The sequence below is a fragment of the Pseudonaja textilis genome, chromosome 15 (genome assembly GCF_049901715.1).
Source record: "Pseudonaja textilis isolate UNSWEBS1 chromosome 15, rPseTex1.2, whole genome shotgun sequence".
Classification (NCBI taxonomy): Eukaryota; Metazoa; Chordata; class Lepidosauria; order Squamata; family Elapidae; genus Pseudonaja; species Pseudonaja textilis.
Genome location: NC_142004.1, coordinates 1,210,374 through 1,227,222, shown reverse-complemented (window position 1 = coordinate 1,227,222; position 16,849 = coordinate 1,210,374). Strand labels below are relative to the sequence as shown.

At 53.3% G+C, this 16,849-nt stretch overlaps 1 protein-coding gene across 1 annotated transcript; it reads right to left on the bottom strand.

The window, feature by feature from the left end:
- Positions 1-1,341: 1,341 nt before the first annotated feature.
- On the bottom strand, positions 1,342-16,849 carry PPTC7 (protein phosphatase targeting COQ7). Its single transcript, XM_087913308.1, is given in 7 exon segments — positions 1,342-3,216; positions 3,564-3,693; positions 4,437-4,560; positions 7,289-7,487; positions 8,581-8,760; positions 16,198-16,353; positions 16,356-16,849. Coding segments are annotated over 7 exon segments (891 nt in total). The 5' UTR covers positions 16,399-16,849; the 3' UTR covers positions 1,342-3,157.

The window sequence follows — 16,849 nt, the reverse complement described above, 5'->3', positions numbered from 1 at the left end:
CTTCCAGTCCCAGATTCCAAGTTGCTTTCTTTTTTTCCCCACTTGATCTTTGCAACAGAGATCGGGTGGGGAACCCAGCTCTGGATCGCACGGCCGCCACCAAAGGAAACGGAGCCCAAGATGCGAGCCCCCACCCTACCTCGTTGCACCTGAAACCGCAATGGCGGGCATTTTCAGAAGGCCGACCCCTGCTCCCATGAACCAGAGGGGTCTCTCACACATGCCCTCCCCCAAAAAGAAGGTTGGGGTCTATCTCTCCTCCATCCAGGTATCCCCAATTTTAAAGAAAGGAAAATGGAACGTGCCAATTCCTAACCCCAGTTGGCCGCCCCAAGTAAGAAGCAGCCCCGGCTTGGAGGGTCAGGCGTGAAGATCACTCGCTTTTTCCTTTCCTTTGTGGGGGTTTTTTTCTTCCTTCTTCTTTTCCTTTTTTGTAAAAAAATAAAACTCTTGTGCGCAGACAGCTTTTAAGTTCCCAAGGAAGAAATCAGGGTCTGTTGGGATTGAAGGCTCATCTTAAAACGGGGGGAAGGAAGGTGGGGGGAGATCTCAAGCATGCAATAGAATTTTATAGCACAGTATTGCTTTTAAAAAACAGATGGCCGGAAAGCTATAAACTCCACGGGGGTCTTTGGTGTCCCAAAGGGGAGAAAGGATGGGGGGGGGGCAAGTTTTAAATATTCAATTTGACCATGGCTTGAAAACCAATTTTTTTTAAAAAAAAATGGTCCTAAGGAACAAATAAATGGCTTTACGGATACCGCGAAGAGTAGAAATTGCTTTAAAGGAAACAAAACCAAGGATAAGCCCCCCAAGGCGTAGGAATCCCATTGCTATGTCTAAAGTAGAGTGGCTCCACCTTGGCAAGCTTTTTAAGAAGGGTGGACTTCAACTCCCAGAATTCCTCACAGCTGGCAGGGGGATTCTGGGAGTCGCAGTCCAACCTTCTTAAAAAGCTGCCCGGGTCGAGCAACGGTGTTTTAAAGCACCTTCCCCCTTCCTAGTCAGCCAACAATTGCAGAAAGGCTAAAGAAGACGGCAGCGAGAATATAACCCCTGCTTGATGGCCTCTAGGAGACCCAGGACAATGGGAAAAACGGTGGGGAGAGACAGTAGCTCCTCAGGGTTTTGCTCCAAATAAGAGATGGCACCAGCAAAATGCAAATTCCCAATTAAGAGCTTACCTGCCCCTCCAACGAAGCGGGAAAGGGGTTGCATAAAGACCTACTGATATACAATTTCTAGCAGAAGGTATTTAGGTCCAGCTGGTTCAGGTTAGGATGAGGGGAAGGGGGGTTGAAATGGTTTGTACAACGTTATAATGGGCCGTGTTTTTTTTTTAACTATTATGCCATTTTCATCCATTCACTGTATGCCACCCTGTATCCGTAACCCCCCAAACCGATCAGTTTTGTCAAGCTACGTTGTTAAGGCAATCTGGACAAAAGGAAAAAAAAAGGTGATTTAAAAGAAACCTGGAAAAGTTGGCTTGGAACAGCTTCTAAAAAATGAGTTATTATTATTATTTTTTGCCCCTTATCGTCGCAAATGAAATGCCTGTTAGAAGCAGGATGCATTGAAACGAGCCACATGTACACGGTACATGTTAAATTATAAATAAAAGCCGGAGACAATTATGCAAATGTACAGTACAACCACCAAAAAAAATAATATTTAAAACAGGCTGAGGTAACCTCAAACGTACAGTTTTAACAGAATAAACCTGGCAGTAAAAAAAACCCCTTTTTTGTGAGTTTTTTTTTGTTTTGTTTTTTTAAAAAAAGGACGGTTGTTTTTACTCGCCGAGATTATCAACTAAACATCAATGTGACCCAACTTGCTGTATAAAACATGGCTTTTTGTTGCAAAGGACTTCTGTTTCTCCTGCAGGCAAGAACAACAACCAAAAAAAAAAAAAACACACATTATGAAAAACTGACCGAGATTTTTATACATACCTCTAGGCGTTATGTATAAATAAAAACAGCTGTTTTTTGTTTCTTTAACACAAGCTTAGAAAAACGGGCTAGGGGAACTTATAGCTACTGAGAAAATCGAACTGAGTGTGTGTCGATGCGGAAAAAAAAAATAACAATACAATTCTACGATATTGCCAATTAGCAATTAGAGCCCTGTAAACATGGACTTTCTCGAGGACCCAAACTCACCACCCAAATACAAAGGCTGCCCAGTCGGGTTTTGCTCGCGCAGCGTGACGGCTGCTGTTGGAACCCCAACTCAGAACCGGGGTTCAACCTCCCTCGACGCTTCTCTGCAACTGAAGAGAGTCAGGCGATGACCTGGCAGAAAAACTCGAGCTACGAAAGGGCCCCCCGTGGCCATGCCAGGTATAATAACGGTTTAGCACCTTCACAAACTCTCTCTCTCTCTCTCGCACATGCGCACCACAATTCAAGACGAGTTGTGCGTTCCAAATTGAGTAACAAAAGCTCCTGGCTAACATCACACAGACCCAATATTTTTCAACCTGGGTGACTTGAAGATGGGCGGACTACAACTCCCAGAATCCCCACCCACCCAGCACAACTTTCAAGTCACCCAGGTCAAAATGTATCGAGCGCTGCACTTGGAAAGCCTATGGAGAATTCAGTGGCAAACGCAAGTTTTCCAACATGTTAAGGACGCGTTGACCTGCCGCTGTTGAGAAATGGGGCTTTTTCCAGCAATACCTTTCTCAGGACCTCACGGAGGTTCTGCTTGCCGATTTTGGAACGAACAAAAAAAAGGCCCCTTCCCCAGAATTAGTTTGAACACTACGCAGAGCCAATTTGACATTCTTGTTTGCTCGCCTTTTCTTCAGAGCCATAATAAGTAAAGGTTATTCCCTCTTCAGCCCCCTTTCCCCCACCCCGCTTTCTACGCGATAACTCTCGAGTCAGTTTTGAAAGACAGGCTTCAAGTATTGAAAATTCTTCATTTCTTGCTTGGAGGTGTCCCCAGGTGTCCTCCAGCTGAGGTCTTTGGGCCAGGGGTCTTGACTGCATCTTGAAACAGGCAACGGGCCTAAGGTGTGATTAGCCACTGAGGTCAGATGCAGAGAAAGAGAGAGACTTCCTGCCCGCAGGAAAATAAGTGCGTGTGAAGCTGAGAACAGCTGGAGACATACCAGTCTTTAAAAGCAGGGTGTCACAGCTGGTCAGTCTGTGTATTCAGCTACTATAGAGAGAAGAACAGTGATGTCATCGGGTTTCCCACCTAAAAAGCAAGGCGTGGAGAAGTTTTTAAAGTATTATAAAAGGATATTGAGACTCTGAAAAGAGCAACGAAGAGGCTACAACATACGAAGGACGGTTGCAGGAATTGGGCCTGGCTGGTCTAGTGAAAAGAAGGTCATGGCATGACATGACAGCAGTGGGTGGAAACCAATCAAGGCGAGAACCAACCAAGAACTAAGGAGAAAGTAGCACAGGAGCTACCAACTTCTCTCAGTTCTGCACACTTCTGCAAGCTTAATTCTAGCCCACGTGGCCTTGTGGAGGAGCCCTTGGAAGAAACCCAACCCTGCAGGAGCCTCGACTCCTGGCTGCTCCCGTCGCTCTTACCTCGTACATTCAGTCCATTGTCACATGCGAACTGTGCAAAGGGAGACATATAGTTTGGATCGTAGGCCAGCTCGTGGGCTTGCTCAGCGATGCTGCTGGCCGTCTGCTGGATGCTTTCGTAATTTGAGTTCTGGGTGGAAGGAGGGGGGGAGAGGACTTCAACGGGCTTGTCTATTTCACCTGTCAACAAGCATGCAGTACAACAGGACCGCTAACACAAAGGGATTGCCTTTTCCTGCAAGGCGGGTCCACCTTGGGGAAGTCAAAAGGCTAAACAAACCACGGACAAATCCCGGCTCCTTCTACGGCGGCCAATTTGAGTGGATCCTGCAATCCCGCAAAGCAGATTTTTAAGCTCTCCCATAGCAGCTGGCCTGCTTTAGGAATTACAGGGGATGCCCGGAGAGTAGATTAAAAGATAAACCTGCCCTCAACTTTTAAACTTTTACTCGGCTTCTCCGGATTTGTACCTTTGAACCCCGAGGAGAAGAAGTTCAGAAGGTCACAGACTCACGAAGCAGAGAGGAGCGGGGAATTTCGCCAAACCCACCGAGATCTGGTTGCACCCGGCCATTTAACGCCGAGGCAACAGGGGGAAAAGTTATCTTGTGCGTTTTTAATTTCTCCATGGTGGGACTCACTGCAGCCGAGGTCTCCAAGCTCGGCCGCCTTAAGACTGGTGGGATTCTCCAGCCAGCATAGCTTAACTCTCTTGCAATCCCTTCCTCTGCAATCTCTCTCCACTTTAGGAGAGTAAGACAGAGAGAGAGAAAGCAGGCGTGGCTGGCTGGGGAATTCTAGGAGTTGGAAGTCCCCAAGTCTTCAAGGGGCCAAGGTCGGGGGCCTCTTCCCTGCGAGGTCGTCTCCTCTTACTTTTAGTTTCTTCAGCTCCTGGAGGATCATGTAGTCGGGCATGTTGTCAAAGAGCCCATCCGTGGCCGTCAGGATGATGTCCCCCAGCTGAACATCGAAGGTGGTGCTGTCAGCAGCATCCGGGCTGAGAAAACATCGAGGAAGGAGAGAGAGAGAGAGAGAAAAGGTTGAAAGGCTCGGGGGTGTGTGTGTGTGTGTGTTTGTTTCATGCTTAAGCTGTACAAGAAACGGCGGTTCATTCTGCGCCGGCCAGATCCTGCAGCCAGCACCCTCCAGGTTCCCTCCGTCTAATCCCAGGGCTGCTTTTTCAGGAGGCGACAGGACTTCCTTATTTTTTGTTTGTCTTTGAAGACGTTTCGCTTCTCACCCAAGAAGCTTCTCCAGCTCTGACTGGTTGGTGGGGAAGGGAAGGATTTATACTCCTGGCAGACAGGTGGTCGTTTGCATCCTTTTGGAGAGCCGTTGAGGCCACCAGAGGACTCAGGCTGGTTTGAAAGAGGGGTCAGAGGCCACCTACATCCAAATTGAACATCCCTCTCTCAATGGGGGGAGGGGGGGAAGAGATATGATGTCATCTATCTCCAGTCTTCAACACGGTCCTTTCAGCGGTTCCAAGAAGGCTCCACACCCCCATTGGCACCACTCAGGTGACCCTGAGGACACAGAGAAACCTCCAAGTGGCCTCAACGCCTCTCTAAAAGGATGCAAATGATCAGCTGTCTGCAAGGAGTATAAATGTCTATGGAGATTCTCAGCTTTTTTTCAAGGGGTTACTGGACCTTCTGGGCTTTTCTTTGAAGACATTATGCTTCTCATCCAGGAAGCATCATCAGCTCTGACTTAATAGTGGGGAAAGGAAGCATCGAGACTCCTTGCAGACAGCTGGACATTTGAAAAAGCATCTTTAGGACAGGCATGGCCTGCATGACTGAGAATTTCGATCGACGTCTCCAGCCTAATCCACACAGAACCCGGGGCTTTTCTGAATGGCCTTAAGACGAGCGCGAAAGGGATGCTTGGCTGAGCCACTGAGGGAGGTTGGAGGCACCCAGGGCCAAGGAAGGTGCCTTGCCCAGCTCAACACTTCCCAGAGACCCCCTAGGAGGGTCCCCAAAAGGAATCCAAACACATCATCGCTGCAATTTCCCCCCTCTCTTGCTCTGGTTCTTTGCAGGACGCCTGTGGCCTTTGCCACCGGGAGCTCCAGTCGGACAAAATGTGCTTTTCCCTGTCAGAGCTTGGGGTTCTGCCAAGTGGGAGTTGATGAGGCATCCAGCACGGCTGGAAACTTCAAGGGAGATGAAATACAAGCGGCAGTCATGTGCCTCCCTGTTCTGGCTGTCAGGAGGGGCTGCCTCACTGCAGGAATATGCCAGCAGCAGCAGCAGCGGCAGAGCCTTTTCCAAAATAGGAGGAGGAGGAGGAGGAGGAGGAGGAGGAGGAGGAGGAGGAGGGAGGAGGAGGAGAGGAAGAGGAAGAAGAAGGGGAGGGGGAAGAGGAAAAGGAGGGGGAGGGGGAAGAGGAGGAAGAGAAGAGGAGGAGGAGGAGGAAGAGGAAGAGGAAGAGGAAGAGGAAGAGGAAGAAGAAGAAGAAGAAGAAGAAGAAGAAGAAGAAGAAGAAGAAGAAGAAGAAGAAGAAGAAGAAGAAGAAGAAGAAGAAGAAGAAGAAGAAGAAGAAGAAACAAGCCAAGCAGTCTCCCAAGATTTGAGGGGCTGCCCCAAAGAAGAGTTGGGGGTCGACCTAATTTCCAAAGCCCCAGAAGGCAAGACAAGAAGCAACGGATGGAAAACCATCAACGGATGGAGGTTTTTAAGAGGAGACTGGACAACCATTTCTCTGGGACGGTATAGGGCCATCTGCCTGGGCTGGGGAGGGGAGGGGGTGGACTGGAAGACCTTTGAGGTCCCTTCCCCCCCTAGGAGTTTATGATTCTGAGATTGCTAGATCGATGAGGAGGATTGGAGAGGGCAGGGCAGGGTAGAGGATGATGAAGATGGAGGCAGGGAGGGAAGGAGGCAACAGCCGGCCTCCAACAGGGCTTCAATGCTGGAGAGATTGGAATGGTATGGGGTATAGGGTGGAAGGTTGGGCTAGAAGACCTCCAAGCGCCCTTCCCACTCTCTTATCCTGACCTGTTCGGCACCCCCCACCCCTTCCATCAGCAGGCCAGCAGCCTCCACAGTTTTTTTAATGTTTTGTCTCTCACATTCCTTCACCTCCCATCCCTGCAATTCCGCGATGTCCTCTGGGTGCAATACGGCATGTTCCCCGGAGAGGTTTTAAAACTAAACACACTCCCTACCGCCGTGTCAATATTTCCCCTCACAACACAGAACTTTGCAAACAAGCTGCCCGAAGGAGGGAACGCATCAGCAAGGCCGCGAGGGGGTAAAAAATAGCTGCCAGAAATTAGCCCTGGGAACCGACAGAAAAGCAGACAGGGAGGCAAGGACTACGGCATGGGAACCCCAGCAAGAAGAATTTAATCCACTTAAATCAGTGTTGGTTCCGCCTCGGGAGCTTTCAGATGGGTGGACTTCAACTCCCAGAATCCCCCAGCCAGCGTGGCGACCTTAAGAGGGGTGGACTCCAACTCCCAGAATCCCCCAGCTGGGAGTTGAAGTTGAAGGTGTCGCCATGATGGCTGGGGAATTCTGGGAGTTGAAGTCCACCCATCTGAAAGCTCCCAGGACAAAAACCAGCAGCTAAACCTCCCAGGAGGCCCCACTCCAATCCGGTCTCCACCAGGTGGAAACACACCTCCTCCCAAACTTTCCCTTAAAGGCCCCACCCCCCCATCCCCCCGGGCAGGTTGCCTTCCCTTCTCCTTGCGCAGGGGGAGAAAGCCTCACCTGTCGCTGAAGACCACGCCCTCGGCTTCGGGTGGGGCAATGGAGAGCTGGAAGGGGGTGTTGAAATAGTGCTGCTGCTCATCGGAGCGGTGCACCACGCGGCCCCCCCGGACCACCAGGAAGCCGGAATCGCCCAGGTTGGCGGTGTGCAGGCGACGGGTGCTGCGATCCAGGACGACGATGCAGGCCGTGCTGCTCCCTGGGGAGGAGATTCAAAGGGTCACCTGGTGGGAAACGCCAGCTTGGCTGCTGCTTCTACCTGGGCGGCTGGCCCAGGCGGTCCTTGGCTCACCGTGGCTCGTCTCGAGGTTACGACGGCACTGAAAAACGCGGCTTAGGGCCAGTTTTCACGGTTTAACCTGACCATTGCAGCACCCCTGTGGCCGAAATTCAGATTCTTGGCCGGTGACTTGTATTTATGACCGTCACAGCGTTTCCCAGGGGTCATGTGAGGGACTGGGCCCCCAAAGCGACAGGGTCTGGACGGACCCGAGGCGGCCATTCCCCGGGCGAAGGCTGCCGGTGAGACATGTCATGGCAAGGGCTATGCCTCCTCCGGGGATCAGCAGAGGACACCTAAAAATAAGCCCCATTAAGAGGGAGCTGCCTTGGCAGAGGAGCCTGGGATCAGGTGAGGGGCAGCGAGCGGAGCGGAGCCGTCACTGGGCGAAAGGTCATCCCCACATTCCCTCGGCCAGGCTGGGTTCGAGATAACATGGAGATGCGCAAGGACTCCCACACATACACACACACCCTGGTTCGTAAACACCCGGGCAAACGCTAGAGGCAAACTATCGGGTTCCCTTCCTTAGCTGCACCTGGGAATGCAGCGTATAAAAGAGGAAGTTGGGCACAGCAAGTGGTTGGGAGCAAATCGTGAATTTATCTGGTATCCTGGTGGCTTATCGGTGTTTCTGGCGTCTTCCCAACTCTGTTGAGTTTTGAAGTGCTTTCGATCTGAAATTCCTTCTCCTGCCCTGTCAAGTTAACTACTGCAGTTTGGTTTGTTTGGATTTTTAGTTAGTTTGTATGTACCTTGTTTTGGGGGTTTTAGTTACAGTTTGTATGCACCTTGTTTTTGGACTGAATTTTCTGCAGCTCGAGGCTGTTCCTGGGAGAGTTTTTCTCCAGCCTGAAGGTAACCAGGACACTGGGGGCAAAGTTGGAGCTAAGAAAGGGACTCCTACGGATTATCTGTGCTGCCTTTGTGCCACACCCTGAGTCGTCACAACCAACCTCAATGGGAGAGGAAGCTGGAAGGGAGGGCCGCGGGGGGGAGGGGCTCTTCTTACCCAGCAGGGGGGCTTTATGCTGCAACAGCTCACAGTAGCTTGCAGTGAGGATCCCCACCGGGTGGCTGGGCACAAACCGTCCTTCCTTGACCAAACGTTCACAAGTGCGCATCAGAGTCCCTGAGAACTGAGACGGGTCGACACCGTAGTCTCGCCAGCCTCCGACACCGTCTGCCACGCCTTCGGGAGAGAGAGAGAGAAAGAGAGAGAAAAGTCAGTCCTTTTGCTGGTTTGTTCTTGCTTTAACGGCATTTGTCATCTAAACTAGATTTGTACATCACTGTGTCAGGATTCCGGCAATCGCTCTAATTAAATGATTCTCGAGCCAAACTTCAAAAAAACCTCGAAGGATTCATTAGAGGCGACATGCTGGCCCTGCCCAACTCTGGCCTATGTCATTTACAATCCCATGACCCTGTTTCCCCCCTACCTACCGGGTGTGTCATAAATCAGACTCTCCCATTGAGGAGAGTTTTTCTACAAAGTCGCTCTCCTTTCTATGTAGCCACACGTTTACAAAAGGCAGAATAAAGGGGGACAGACGGACACATTTGCAGGAATAAACTTTGCATGGCACCAAACACCCTTGCAGCACCAAACTGACCCTAAGGAAAAAGCAGCAGCAGAATTAGAAACCACCACCAGGCAGAGAAGGGGAGGCGGAATGCAGCCTTTTTTTGGGGGGGTGGGGGGTGGGGGGGAAGCCAGCTGACTTGACTTCAACCCGGGATGAAAAATCTGATCTTTTAACCACAGTTATGAAGATCACCACACAAGCATCGCTCGGGATGCTGCATGAGTCACTAATCAGGAAATCTGCTTAGGGCACATCTCTCCTGGAAGAAAAAGCCACTCCTCTCTGGCCAGAAAAGAACCGATTTATTACATAAAATGAAGGCTGGTAATCTGCAAAATGCCCTTTCGTTTATGTCCCCGGATGAGAAACAGCAATTCAAGCGGACAGCGGCCTGACCCCGGAGATGTGCCAACGTGTTGCAGGCAGCCATCAACCAATCAAATTGGGGCCCCAAATAGTCGCGGGTGTGGCTGTCAAGTTTTGTTTCTTTTCTAGTATTTTTTCTTTCTAGTATTCCCATCAGCACAGCAGCGAAGGGCTCCTTTCTCTACACCAGACGGAATAAAACAATTGCAATGCCTGCTTGCCTGCCTTCTCTCATCTCCTTCCTTCCTTCCCTTCCTCCTCTCATCCCTCTTTCCTTCCCTTCCTCCTCATCCCTTTCTTCCTCCTCCTCCCTTCCCTTCCTCCTCTCATCGCCTTCCTTCTCATCTTTCCTTCCTCCTCTCATCCCTCCTTCCTTCCCTTCCTCCTCATCCCTCCTTCCTCCTCCTCCCTTCCCTTCCTCATCTCCTTCCTTTCTTCCTTCTCTTTCCTTCCTTCCTCCTCTCATCTCCTTCCTTCTCATCTTTCCTTCCTCCTCTCATCCCTCCTTCCTTCCCTTCCTCCTCATCCCTCCTTCCTCCTCTTCCCTTCCCTTCCTCCTCTCATCTCCTTCCTTCCTTCTCTCTTCTTTCCTTCCTTCCTTTCCTTCCTCCTCTCACCTCCTTCCTTCCTTCTCTCATCTTTCTTTCTTTCCTTCCTTCCTTCCTTCCATACATATCTGCTGAACTTGGAACTCAAGAGCCCAGCTTGCTCTCCAAATGACGACCCAGAGGGAGAATCTCTGCCCTGCCTCTTGGCTGACCCAAAGCGCCTCAGGGTTCTGGATGCGCCCATAAAACAGAGCGGGGAGGGTTTTTGCTGCCTGCCTTCGGTCCGTTTCCGTGTTTTTGCAACCTGCAGAGGCGGCGGCCGCCGTGGTCCGCGTAGTTACCGCCTGTGACACGTTCTGTGCGTGGATTATGACGACGTGGCCAGCGGCAGAGGAGGAGAGGAGCGCCGAGCCACCCAAGGCCGAGAGGGGGGCAGGTGCTGGGGAATCGGCAGAAAGCTCCCAGCACCCCCAGACTGTTTGAGGGTTTTGATTTCCCATTTGCCAAAAGCCGCTGGCGACCAACCTTTCCACGAAACGCTGCCGCGATGCCTAGAAATGTCAAAGGGTTTTTTTGGCATCAGCCGGCAATCCACACCTCCGCAAAGCCAGCAGCTGCGATTTCTCAAGGCTAAGGGAAGATTGGCGGCCGAGCACCACGAATGCCGAGGTCAGCCCGGGAGGGATAACTGACAGCAACGGTGGCAAAGTTCAGAGGCCTTCCTGGGTGACTTTGCCTTCCAGCCTACGGGAATAATCCCTTCCTGTGTCTGTCGCCCAGCTGTCCTTCAAACGAGACTTCCTGGTTTGCAAAGTCAATTGCATCACGACGCTTCTTTCTCTCCCCCGCCCCCTTCCTTCCTTCCTTTCTTTCTTTCTCTTTCATTAAGCAAGGTCGCTCTGGTGAAACTGGCAATGAAATGGTGGGGAAAGGGGGGGGGAGGAGAGGGAGGTGAGAAAGGGAGGGGGAAGGAGAGGGAGAGAGAGGGAAGGGAAGGAGGAGGGGGGAAGAGAGAAGGAGGGGAGAGAGGGAGAAAGAGAGAGGGAAGGAGGGGGAGCAGAAAGAGAAGGAGAAAGAGGGGGAGAGGGAGGGGGAAGGGGGAGAGAGGGGAAAGAGGGAGATAGAGGGGGGACAGGGGGAAGGCGGAGAGGGAGAAAGAGAGGGGGAAGGGGAGAGAGGGAGAGGAAAGAGGAGGAGAAAGAGAGAGGAAGAGGGGAAAGGAAGGGGGAGAGAGGGGAAAGAGGGAGATAGAGGGAGGGGGAGAGAGGAGGAAGGCGGAGAGGGAGAAAGAGAGAGGGAGAAGGGAAGGGAAGGGGGGAGAGAGGGAGGGGGAGAGCACAATTTCGGGCCGAGGCAGAAGGATGGGATGGGCACATCCGTCAGGAGGGCTGAGGAAACCTGGGCTGCCCGGGGAGAGGCGCCACCTTGAAGGTGCGCTAAGAGACAACGGCGCTCTGGACTTCCGAACAGGCGTGTGCCGAAGGAGGCCGTCCTGGCCACTGTTTTGGTTCAACTGGCAAAGTCACCTTCAGGTGTCTCTTATCGGAGGTGGGCGCTCCCAGATCCCAAAGCCACAGACCGATTTCAGCTGCTAAGTGGCTGACGTGGGAGCAGGAACAATTCAAAGGCAAAGACACACACACACAGAGACACACAAACAGCCTCTTAACACCCTGCAGCCGCCCCTCTCTACGCTTAAATGTTGCCAGCCTGGAGAGGGGCTTGAGAAGGCAAGGCCTCCTTAGATCAGCCTCCCTCAACTTTGGCACCTTTTCACAGGGGTGGACTCCCATTCCCAGAATTCCCCAGCCAGCCACGCTAGGGTATGTTGTGTTATGCTGGGTGGGGAATTCTGGGAATGGGAGTCCACCCCTGTGAAAAGGTGCCAAAGTTGAGAAATCCTGCTTTAGATGAACCCAGGGCATCTCCCTCACTGAAGGAAATGTTCCTCAATTAAATATCTCTGATTATTTAACCCGAGAGACGCCTCTTGGGCAATGCTTACCAACTTCCCCCTCTGTGCTCAGAAATCAGGCACTTCCGCCCTCTTTTCAAAAACGTGTTGTCTTTCCAGGTGGGTCCACCTGATTAAGCTTACTAACTGGCCTGGCATGTAGCTCTCCTTTTTAAAAACAGATCTTCTAGAATTTAACTCAGCAGAGGAGACAACTCAGGAAGAGAACCAGGCAGATCTGGTCCACGTTTGGTCATCGTAACTCCACTCTAGCTTTACTCTAAATTCTCTCCCCAATGGAAGGCTCACCTTGCAGAATTTTAAAAATGTGTTCCTGGTGATGACAGGAGTGAGTTTTTTTAAAAAAAAAATGTTTAAAAAATGATGGGTGAATAAGCTTTTTTCCCTCTCACCTAGAAAACCGATCGCTTTTCACAATCAAAAGCTGAGAAATGCGATTCCAAAAGCCACATATCTGCAAATACGGATACTATGCAAAGGTGTGCTGGGTTTCATCTGCAAAGCTTTTAATTATTTGGCAACCGATATTACGGTATACTATCACCTCCTCCAGGTGCAACCTTCCGACCCAATTCACCTGTCTTAAGTTGGGGTGTCGAGAGTCTTCCCCCGTTTATGAAATGGGGGGAGCGGGGATTCCTTTGGCCCTTCCATCTATCTCCCTGGAGTAACTTCTCCCTCAAGACTGAGGTGGCTCACCTCTGGTGGCCTCCAGGACAGAGGTTTTCCCACCTAGGATTGTGGCTGGATTGCAGAGATAGGAGGTGGACAGATGTTTTTATAGATCACTGGTTTTGCAGGGGGGGATTGTAAACTGAAGGGACAGCAATAAATACCGCACATAAAACACAGGGCGTAAGACCCAGGATTCCCCAGGGTGCCTGTATGATGCTTGCCTTACTATATGGGGTGACTTAACCTGCCAGGCCATTACAGATGCTTCTACGTTGTAGGCGAGGCCTGAAACGCAAGGAAGATCCCGACGGCGTCTCTAAAGCCAGCCTGCCGCTCCTTCCCAAAATCCTGGAGGAGAATTTTAGGACTTTGTGCCCGGAGGACCTGGGCACTTGGCAAGTCAAAAGGTTTGGGCCTTGGTGGGGAAGACGCCCCGGTTCACAGTTCAGTCTCATGCGCAGAGCAAACTCCTTGACCGGTGGGGGTTTTTTTTTTTGGTTTTTTTGGATCACCCTGATTACACAACTGGCAAAAGTTGTTTGTGGGTGGGTTTTTTTGGTTATTTTTTTTTTTAACTGCCGGTCAAACCAGGTCATGGCTTGGTATCTCGTACAGGTCTCCCCACCCCCCCATAAAGAAATAGCTCCTCCGACTTTTCCACACCCTTCCCCAGCAAGCAGAGGCTTTCCAAGCCGAATGCCAAGAAGGGAGAGAAAGGGGAGAGAGAAACTCTGGGCCTAGGTGGAAAAAAAGAGAAACAGGCCTTTTAATAAGGCCTGGTTTGGGGGGGGGGGGTGTTTTTTTCCTCCCCTTTTCCTTTTTGGCTAAAGAGACTCCAAAAGGATCGAAACATGCCAAAATAAGCGATGTGTCATCCGTTGCATCTGAGAAGCATAAATTAAAGGCATCTCAAATAGGGAATCACGGAGGAGCTGTGGATGGCAAGGAGGGAAGGGAAGAGGTCAAGCGAGGACACTGGGAAAAGCAGGCGGCGGGGAGGTGGAAAGGATGCCATGAGGTAGCCCCTCTGCACGTGTGCACACACACACACACACAAACCCCCACTAAAAAACACAGCAGAGAGACCTAACCGAGAAGTGAGAGCAGCAACCGGAATCCCCTTTATTGTATCTGGGCTGCAAGCAAGAAATTGCCACCTTTTATTCCAACCCACCCGGCTCCACCTGCAGCCCTCCCTGGCTGAAAGGGAGATCAATTGGGGAGGGGGAGGGAGAGGGGAGGGTCCCCAGGTACCGACACCACACCAGTCACCCACCTCTATGCCCCTCTGGATTGTAGAGGCCGGCTGGGCTGGGCCCAGCCTTGGCTAAAAAGCAGGTATGGAACACACCATTCACACCCACCAAAAACCCCACCACCAAGCGGCTAGAAGGCGCCCCCAAAGCATTAAACCCATCTGCAGGTATTCCTCGGACTTACAACAGTCTGTTTAGTGACCAAAGTTACAACGGCACTGAAAAAAAAGTGACTTGTGGCCGTTGTTCACACTTACAACCATTTGCAGCATTTCCCATGGTCAAAATTCAGAGGCAAGTGACTCATAGTTATGATGGCTGCAGCGTCCCAGGGCCCCCCCCCCCTTTGACAAGCAATGTCAACAGGGAAGCCAGGTTCACTCAACGCCCTGGTTGCTAACTTATCAAGCTGCAGGGATTCACTCAGTAATGTCCCCTCACTTAGTAAGGTCGTAATGCGCGGGGGAGGATTGAGCGTGGTGGAAGTCCCTCTCTGCGGTGGGTGCGGTTAGCAGCCTCAGGCCCTGCAGCGCCATTAATGAGGGGAGGTGGGCTGCAGGGAAGGGAAGGCGCCCCAGAGGGGCAGCCCTCCAACGCAGCGCAGAGCCAGGATGAATCATGCCCGAGTCCGCTTCCGCTCAGCCCAGGTGCCTCTGCAGGAGAGAGACGGCCGGCGCGGCAAAGGGCCACAGGTGGGGAGACACCCCCCCCCCCCAGAAATCCGTCCCACACGGGGCCTCCCGGCCCAAAGGCAAAAAGCACTGAACGGGAAGAAAAGAAAAGGACAAGAACCGAAAAGGCAGCCTGCCCTGCAGGGCATTTTCCTCTCTAGGGGCCCCGCAAGGGCATTTCGGCAGCGGTTCCTCCAACGGGCCTCAGATCCACGCCTGCGTTTCTTGAGTGTCTCCTCCCTGGGTAAAGGCTGCTCCGGCCATGGTCGTAGAGCCCATTTCACACACAAGGGAAACGACCCCCCCCCATTTAAACCCGCATCCCGAAGCGCCAACGGCCGACACCGTAGCCCGGAATTATTCTGCGGTCCCGAAGGGGCCTGGAAAGCCCCCTCCCCTTCCAGGGGGGCTGCACTTCTTCTCCAGCTGCCGCCAAGTTGGAGGGAGCCCCGGAACCCCGTGGGACGGGCGTGGCAAGCCCCGTCTGACCTCTGGCACTCCGCCCAAGGTCATGCGGGTGTTGCCCGCCCCCGCTTGCGGGGAAGCCTCCCCTCCAAAGGGCTCAAGGTTACGGGAGAACCTTCCCCCCCGCCTTGTAGTCCAGAGGGGCAAAGCAGCCCTTGGATACGGGGCGGCTTTCCAGTAATAAGGCAGGCTGCCACTCTGGCCCTGCCGGCCACCTCTTCGCGGCCCTGCCAAGGAGCAAAGGAAGCGGGGATTGGCAGGCTTGGCTGGGAGGCTGCCAGCCGGGGGCTTCCGAGGATGGGAAGCAGCAACCGCAGCAGCAGCAGCAGCATCAGGCCTGATCCGGCAATTAGCCGGCTCTTCCCAGCGCCTCTAGATATGCAACCGGGGCGGCTCAGCAACTGCTACCTGGGGCTGCTCTTTTCCCAGCGGGGAGTCGGTGCAAGCGGGGAGGAAGGAGAGGAGGAGGAATGGGAGGGAGGTCAAGAGGAGAGAGAGAGAGGGAGAGAAGGAAGGAAGCAGAGGGAGGGAGGGAGAGAGGGAAGAAGGAAGGAGGGAGAGAGAAAGATGGGAGGGAAGGAGGAATGGGATGAAGGAAGGGAGAGAGCAGGAGAGGAAGGGAGGAAAAGCGGAAGGGAGGGGAAAGAGGAGATGGGAAGAGAAGGAGGGAGGGAGGAAAAGAGTGGAAGTGAAGGGAGGAAGGAAGGATAAGAGGAGAGGGAGAGAAGGAAGCAAGGAAAAAGAGAAAGGGAAGGAGGAAAAGAAGGAAAGCAAAGGGAGGAATGGGAGGAAGGAAATGCGAGGGAAAGAAGGACAAGAAGAGAGGGAGGGAGAGAAGGAAGCACAGGGAGGGAAGGAGATGAAGGGAGGGGAGGAAGGGAAAAGAGAAAGGGAAGGAGGAAAAGAAGGAAAGCAAAGGGAGGAATGGGATGAAGGGAGGGAGGAGAGAGAAGGAAAGTAGGGAAGGAAGGAACGAAGGAGGCACGGGAAGGGAAGGAGGAATAGGAGGGAGGGAGGGAGGAAGGGAAGCAGGCCGAGAGGCGCCCCCTTCCCAGCGCCCCCTCCCCATTTCCAGGCCGCTCACCCAGCACATCGGCCGTGCGGTGCCGGGCCACGAAGCAGGCGTCGTCGCCGTAGCACATGCCCTTCTTCAGGATGCCCTTGCGGAAGTCCTTGCCGAAGCCGCAGCTGGCCGTCACCAGGCTGTAGTCGCGGGAGTCGGTCTGCGAGAGGCCCCCAGGACGGCGCGGGCCACCAGCCGCCCGTACGAGAGCACCGAGAACATGCTGGGGGGGTCGGCAAGGCGGGGCCGGGAGGAGGAGGAGGAGGAGCCCCCAAGGCCGGAGGGGGTCACCGGCGGGGGTCCCGCGGCCTGGGGAGGGCGGTGTGTGTGGGGGGGGTTCAGCACCGGCTCAGGGCCGGGCCGAGGCCCCCATGGCGGCCCCCTGCTCCTCCGGCGGGCAGCCCCCTCCTCTGCGGCGGAGGCCCGCGGGGCGCCCCCGGCCCCCCCGCCAGAGTGGGGGAGGGGCCCGCGAGCCCCCTTCCTCGACGGCGCCGCTCTCTGAGGGGGGGGGGAGAGCCGGGCGGTGGGGGGGGGCTCTGCCGCTGGTTCGCTCGCTGCCTCGAGGGGGCCGCCTTTCCTCAGGCGCTCAGGGCCGCCGCCGCCGCCGCCGCCATCGCCCGCCTCGCTTCGCCGCCGCCGCCACCGGCTCCTCCGGGGAAAGGAGAGAGACGAG